This window comes from Notolepis coatsorum (assembly GCF_963971535.1).
Source record: "Notolepis coatsorum genome assembly, chromosome: 6".
NCBI classification, from domain to species: Eukaryota; Metazoa; Chordata; class Actinopteri; order Aulopiformes; family Paralepididae; genus Notolepis; species Notolepis coatsorum.
The window spans coordinates 114,323,436-114,330,578 of record NC_140170.1 but is presented as its reverse complement, the minus strand read 5'-3'; the positions used below and the strand labels follow the sequence as shown (position 1 = coordinate 114,330,578).

The 7,143-nt window shown below is 44.7% G+C and overlaps 1 protein-coding gene across 1 annotated transcript in view; it reads right to left on the bottom strand.

The window, feature by feature from the left end:
* Window positions 1-7,143, bottom strand: part of kif5ab (kinesin family member 5A, b) — a gene marked incomplete at both ends in the record, with an annotated part of 362,394 nt that overhangs the window by 14,877 nt on the left and 340,374 nt on the right. The window contains 1 exon segment of the mRNA XM_084315723.1: window positions 6,457-6,521. Coding sequence (XP_084171849.1) covers window positions 6,457-6,521 — 65 coding nt within the window.

Here is a 7,143-nt window from a genome sequence, read left to right as displayed (position 1 = left end):
TCCCCACCCACCTAGGTTATCTAACTATCGCGCCGCGCCGCCGCCACAACTAGAAACAATGGCCTGGCAATTTTTTTTTTTTTTTTTTTTTATATAATTTTTCTTTTTTTATCTGTGCACGCCAGGCCACCGGGAAAACTCCCGGTGCTCCCGATGGCCAGTCCGGGCCTGCATTCAGCTAGACAACAGCAGGTATATCCCTGAACGGCCCACATTCTCAATCTACCTTTTGACCTCGCCCTTACTCCAGGCCGCTGAGGAGTACTTCATGTTTTATGAGAATAGCGCCACCATGAGGCCAGATGACTCAAAACTTCACGGGCCCCCTTGCTATTGTAAGGCAAACATATGTCATGTTTGGTGTAAATCATGTAACAAATAATTTTCTGTTTACCATACGTTTTTTTTGTTTTTCTGGTTTTGTTTACCAGAGTTATCGCTACTGTAAGACTAGAAGTCTTTTGCGCTCAGGGTAAATCCATAATACCATCGTAGACTCTATCATTCTGGAACAGGGGCATCATGCAAGGAGAAATCCTGGAGGGGGTAATATTAGATGCTGGCTTGGTGCTTGCCGGAATCTTTTGGGGTGTCTTTTCCTGCTCTGTCTGTCACTTTACCCCTCTCTCTCTCTCTCTCTCTCTCTCTCTCTCTCTCTCTCTCTCTCTCTCTCTCTCTCTCTCTCTCTCTCTCTCTCTCCTCTCTCTCTCTCTCTCTCTCTCTCTCTCTCTCTCTCTCTCTCTCTCTCTCTCTCTCTCTCTCTCTCTCTCTCTCTCTCTCTCTCTCTCTCTCTCTCTCTCTCTCTCTCTCTCTCTCTCTCTCTCTCTCTCTCTCTCTCTCTCTCTCTCTCTCTCTCTCTCTTACCACCAAAGGGAGGTTAGGGCATCAGTGCAGCAGGGCTTGTTTTACTGCACGGTCACAACTTGATACATATTGCAGTTACTCTCTATGTGCATTTCCTGCCTCAAACTGACAAAATACTGTGATCAATATCACCATTGCTACTCTCACTCAACCCTGCACAGCACTGGCCGTCATGACTTCTGAAAAAGCGAATCGGTCAAATTGACTAGAACACCGCTTGTCTGATGTAGCCTGTGTACTCCAACCACATAGCCCTCACCGCTTGTCTGATATAGCCTGTGTACTCCAACCACATAGCCCTCTGCCTGTTGTTATACCTGTGTACTCCAACCACATAGCCCTCTGCCTGTTGTTATAGCCTGTGTACTCCAACCACATAGCCCTCTGCCTGTTGTTATACCTGTGTACTCCAACCACATAGCCCTCTGCCTGTTGTTATAGCCTGTGTACTCCAACCACATAGCCCTCTGCCTGTTGTTATACCTGTGTACTCCAACCACATAGCCCTCTGCCTGTTGTTATAGCCTGTGTACTCCAACCACATAGCCCTCTGCCTGTTGTTATAGCCTGTGTACTCCAACCACATAGCCCTCTGCCTGTTGTTATAGCCTGTGTACTCCAACCACATAGCCCTCTGCCTGTTCTTATACCTGTCCAATGCTTACAAGCATTTCCTCTTCCAGAAAATGGTACTGGTTTTGATTGATTGATTGAAAAGTTTATTAACAGATTGCAGAATGGGTACAGTACAGTACAGCTCAATACATACAATTGTTAAGGGGATGCAGACCAGAGAAAGACTTTCATCTTGTTTACATCAGGGTCCCCCATTTTGTACATTGGAGGTGGGGGGGGGGGGGGGGGGTGGGTAGGGGGTGGGTGGGTGGGGGACACTGTACACTGTACATTGGAATACTGACAAAGCCATACTTGGTCATTTACTGTACAACTGGGTTAGGACATTTGTAGTGGCCAGTTTCGAATTGCAGTCTCCCGTAGGTGTTCTTTGAGAGTGTTTTTGAAAGTGGGTAGTGATTCACATTCCTTTACAGCTTTGGGTAGGGCGTTCCACATTGATGTGGCATAATTGCGAAACGTGTTTAGTCCCTTGTTTGAGCCGAATCTGGGTTTAACATGATTTGTGGAGCTCCCTCTGGTGTTGTGACCGTGGTATTCACTGACCTTTGGGAAGTATTTTGACATGTACATGGGTACCTTGGTCGTGTAGTGTATCTTGTAGACCAGGCCCATTGCAAGTTGCTGTACTCTGTCGTCTACTCTAAGCCATCCTAGGTTGTCAAAGTGGGCAGGGGTGAGGTGGGTCTGACTGACTAGTTTGTTTTGAGATGTTTGTAATTTGGTTTTTAGTGCCTTTGAGGTGCTTTGGTACCATGAGGTGCAAGCATAGTCATAGTACCCTTGAATGAGTGCTCCTGCCAGAGTCTTCAGGGTATTCTTGCTTACCAGAGAGGAGATCCGGTACAAGAATCGAGTTCGTTGGTTGACTTTTTTTATTACATTGGATGCCATTTTGTCACAGGAAAGATTAGCCTCTAGGATGCAACCCAGGTAGGTAATTTCATCTTTCCTTGTGACAATATTGTCACCCACTGTAACTGAGAAGCCGTCGGTCTTGCTGAGTTTGTTATTTGAACCGAAGAGAATGGACTCTGTTTTGCCCATGTGTAATGATAGTTTGTTGTCGGCAAGCCATATGCAGATTTTGCCTAGTTCCGAGCTGAGAGTTTTTTCAACCTGTAACTTGTTCTTGTCAGAGACCAGCAGGGCTGAGTCGTCCGCAAACAGGAACAAGTTGCAGTCACAAGCTGACAACATGTCATTTGCATAAATTAGGAACAGTAGCGGTCCTAGTATGCTTCCTTGTGGAACACCACAGCTCACTGGGAGGGGGGGGGGGATAGGGTACCATTTACCTCCACCATCTGTTCTCTCCCCTCCAGGTAGGATTGTATCCAGCTCACTGATAGACTATCAAAACCAATTGCTTTTAGCTTGTCAATCAGAATGGTGTGATTGACATTGTCGAAGGCCTTTTGTAGGTCCAGCATGACCATGCCGCAGTATTTGACCGCGTCCACCTCTTGTTTGATGTGGTGGTTCAAATAGAGAAGGCATGTGTCAGTGGAGTGGGATGTTCTGAAGCCAGATTGGAATTCGTAGATTAGATTTTTTTCCGCGAGGTACTTTTCGACCTGTTCGTTCGTATACAATTTCTTCCATGACTTTCGAGATGGATGTAAGGATAGAAACAGGGCGGTAGTTGCCTGGGTCTAATTTGCTGCCCTTTTTGTGCAGGGGTGTTACTCTCACAGTTTTGAAGTCCTTGGGGACGTGTCCCTGTTTTATGGAGAGGTTTATTATGTGTGTGATGACTGGGGTGATGGCGGCTGCTGAGTCTCTGAGGAATTTGGAGGGGATGTTGTCATGGCCAGTGGCCTTGTTCGGTTGGAGGGCGCTCAGTTTTTTTAGTACCTCATCTGTAGTTACCATTTCCAGTTTGAAGTCGTCTTTGTGGACGCCTAGGTTCTTGTAGTATGCTACTATGTGTTCTACCCCATACTGCCCTGAGTGGGAGGGTAGTTTGTTTACCAGTGTTGTGGCTATGTTTGTGAAGAAAGTGTTTAAGTAATTGGCTACATCCAGCTTGTCTGTGATGAGCGTGTTGTCCGTCTTTATGTTTATGTTTGAGAACCTGGTTTTAAGTTTTTTTTACTGCAGCCTAGTTGATTATTGAGTAATTTCCAAAGTTCACATGGTTTATTTTTGTTTTCCTCAGTTTTGTCATTGATTAATTTTTTTTTAGCAGTTTTGATCATGGAGTTTACGTCATTTCTTAGTCTGTTTCTTTCTAGTTTGAGTTCAGTCACGTGGGATTGGAGTTCACTGCTCGTGCTTATGGTAAGCTTTGACTGACTTTTATGAAACTCAGAGCATTTTTTGTCTCTGGCTTTCATAGCGGTCAGTATCTCAGTGTGCATCCACGGCTCAGCGCGATTTTTTACCCTGGTGGTTCTTAGGGGGGACATGTTGTTTAGTATTGTTGAAAATTTGGTTTTGAAGCCAAGCCATGTTTCTTCAACCAGTGTACCATTGAGCTCATCTGACCAGTCCAGGCTCTCCAGTTTGAGGTTAAAGGCCTCACTAGAGTAGGTTTTGAGGTACTGGTACTGAACCTGCCCACAAGGTTTTAAAGCGTGTTCTCTGTGAATGCACAGGCAGAGTAGTACAGTGCAGGCTTTTTTCTAACATGTTGTAGTATCTACTAAATAACATCCATTTTCAAAGATTGTTCCCCTTTAAGAGGTGATGGATTGTGTCACACGAATGTGCCATGTGCTGAAATCATCAGCCAGGCAGACAGACAGAGAGGTGGGCACCCAGTCCTGCCTGACCTGCTATTTGTCGGGTGAGTAATGCCATCACACCCCTCATCTATCTTCTTTGGAGTCTACTGCTGATGGGCATGGGCACACACACACACACACACACACACACACACACACACACACACACACACACACACACACACACACACACACACACACACACACACACACACACACACACACACACACACACACACACACACACACACACACACACACAGCTGTCTGAGGTAAACACAGGCACGGAGACAGGCAGGAAAACAGACACTTTGGTGAAAGCACTCACACAGCCATACACATAGATTCTCGCACGCACGCACGCACGCACGCACGCACACACACACACACACACACACACACACACACACACACACACACACACACACACACACACACACACACACACACACACACACACACACACACACACACACACACACACACACACACACACACACACACACACACACACACACACACACACACACACACACACACACACACACACACAGCACACTCCTATCCACTAGTGACATCTGATAACCTTTCCCACACGGTCGGTATTGAAGCCGCGACTCACACCAATTACAGCCTAACACCACACACATGTTTAGCCCATAGAACCAAGTCGTGAGCAAAGTGATCACAAAATGCTTACAGTACCATTGGGACAATTAACGGTCGGCACTCAATAAATAGTATATTAAAGCACATCCCTCCATGTTGGCCATGCCATGCAGACTACATTTTCAGGCAATGTAGGAGGGGGTCATTGCTGTGGGAAATATATTGGAATTGGCAACTGGGTGTAAATCAATAAGAGTATCACTGCAGGTATAGATTATTATTGGCCTTAAAGGAACAACATTATGGGAAATGCGTTTACCGTCTTCCCCAGGGTCAGACAAGACTCTGAACGCATATAGTAGAGGAAATTAATTGGTATCTATCTTCTCTGGAGAAGACGGTAAGCACATTTCCCATAATGTTGACATGTTCCGGCTTTAACTGCTCCTGTTGATGGCGATGTGGGTCTAAAAAGACAAGGTTAGTGTAGAAATAAAACACCCTGAAGGTCATAGTAATGATCAAACTGTGTCTTTGTCACTGAAATTTGGAGCAAGCCAGACTACCAATGATAAAATGATGATAACCCAGATAAAACACCCAGAGGAAGGTCTTAGTAATGATAAAACACCCTGAGGAAGGTCATAGTAATGATAAAACTACGTCACCCATTTTAAGAATTCACAGGTGTTCTTCCTGTGCATCAGGACATCAGTCAATATTTGTGAACATGCATCACACTCCCCTGAGACTAGGAATCAGAGAGGGAGAGCCCTCCAATCGTTGATGTCACTGGGATGTGAAATCTGGTCCCCTTTCATTGTCTACTGAGCAACCCTAGATTTTACATCCCAGTGACATCACCTAAAAATGGTCTGGCCTATAGTCAGTTCTGCCAGTTGAAACGTATGTGTATAAACCCTGCTGATTTTACTAGAAATGTAGATGAGAGACAAGTGTGTAATGAGAGAACGTGGCTATAAAGAGCAACAAATACATGTTGCTCTTTTCAAGGGCATGCAGAGAAATAGGAAAGGAGTCCCTTCATTCATGTATGTGTTCCCTTTGTGCCCAAATGATTAAGTCTGTTTTGTACAGACAAAAAAATCTGATCCTCATTCATGTCATGTCTTCAATGACCGTCCTTGAGTAGTTTATTCAAGATAGAAACCGTAGAGACGCCTTGTCCATTCAGACCTGCCTCCTCCAGAAATCCTGCCACACCACATACTGTACAGCACACTTATTTCAAGCTAGCCTAGCTTAGCACAAATTAATGGAAGTGGATACGGATCACTAGCCAAGCTTAAAACTCCGGGAGAGGTGTTTTTGGCCAACAGCTAGGCTAGCTGGTCCATATGTGGTTCCATTCAATTGTGCTAAGCCAGGCTAGCTTGCAGTCGGATAGCTTTCTACTGAACACAGAGAGGAAATTGGTATCTATCTTCTTGTCTGACTCTGGGGAAGACGGTAAGCTAGTTTAGTGTCGAAACGTTGGAAATGAAATACATAATTTTAGCATAGAGGCTATGAGTGTGCCCTCCTTTCATGCTTGCACCAGGAGCATGACATAGCCTGCATTAGGTGTGTATACTATATTAACATGGGTCAAGCTTACCATTTTCTGAATCCAGCATCTCAGCAGAGTTGTCTGTGGTGTTTTTCACAGGTTCAGCTGGAAGCCTACAGAACAAAGACTCTTTATCTCACAGATAAACAGTAAGGCATGTTTTTCTTTGCATTAATTAGGCACTTAAACTGCAAGTGTCGTTGCATGAACCATGAATTTAAAATAAATGTTGTGTTAATGCATTCACTGTGTCATAAGGAATGCCCTGCGGTGCCATTATGTAAATAGAGCACATATCGATGCATAACAAATGCAGATTTAAATGAACTTGGCCAGTGTTTTTCAGACTAATCATGAGGAATGTGCAAAATATTTCAATCAACCACCACTGTAGAAAAGCTACCCCCATAGCTACTACACTGTAGCCCTGTGTAGTGCAATACTGTAGGTAAAGCATGGCACTAATACTGTCAAGTGTGTGGGGTCAATTCCCATTGGGGCCACTATACAAAGTATATTTGCACTAATAGTTTCGTAATGAAACTGCCAACAAAACAGTATGTATGCTGCTGTCAGGTGAGAACCTTGTATCTCCACCAGGGTCCACGAACAGAAAACAACCTGGTTTTCAGATTGACATGCATGCATTTTTTAAGTCGTACACAGGGCTATGAGTGGGTTCCGTGGTCTTTACAACATAGAGAACCGTGTCAACGGTTCAATTCAAGAGGAAAT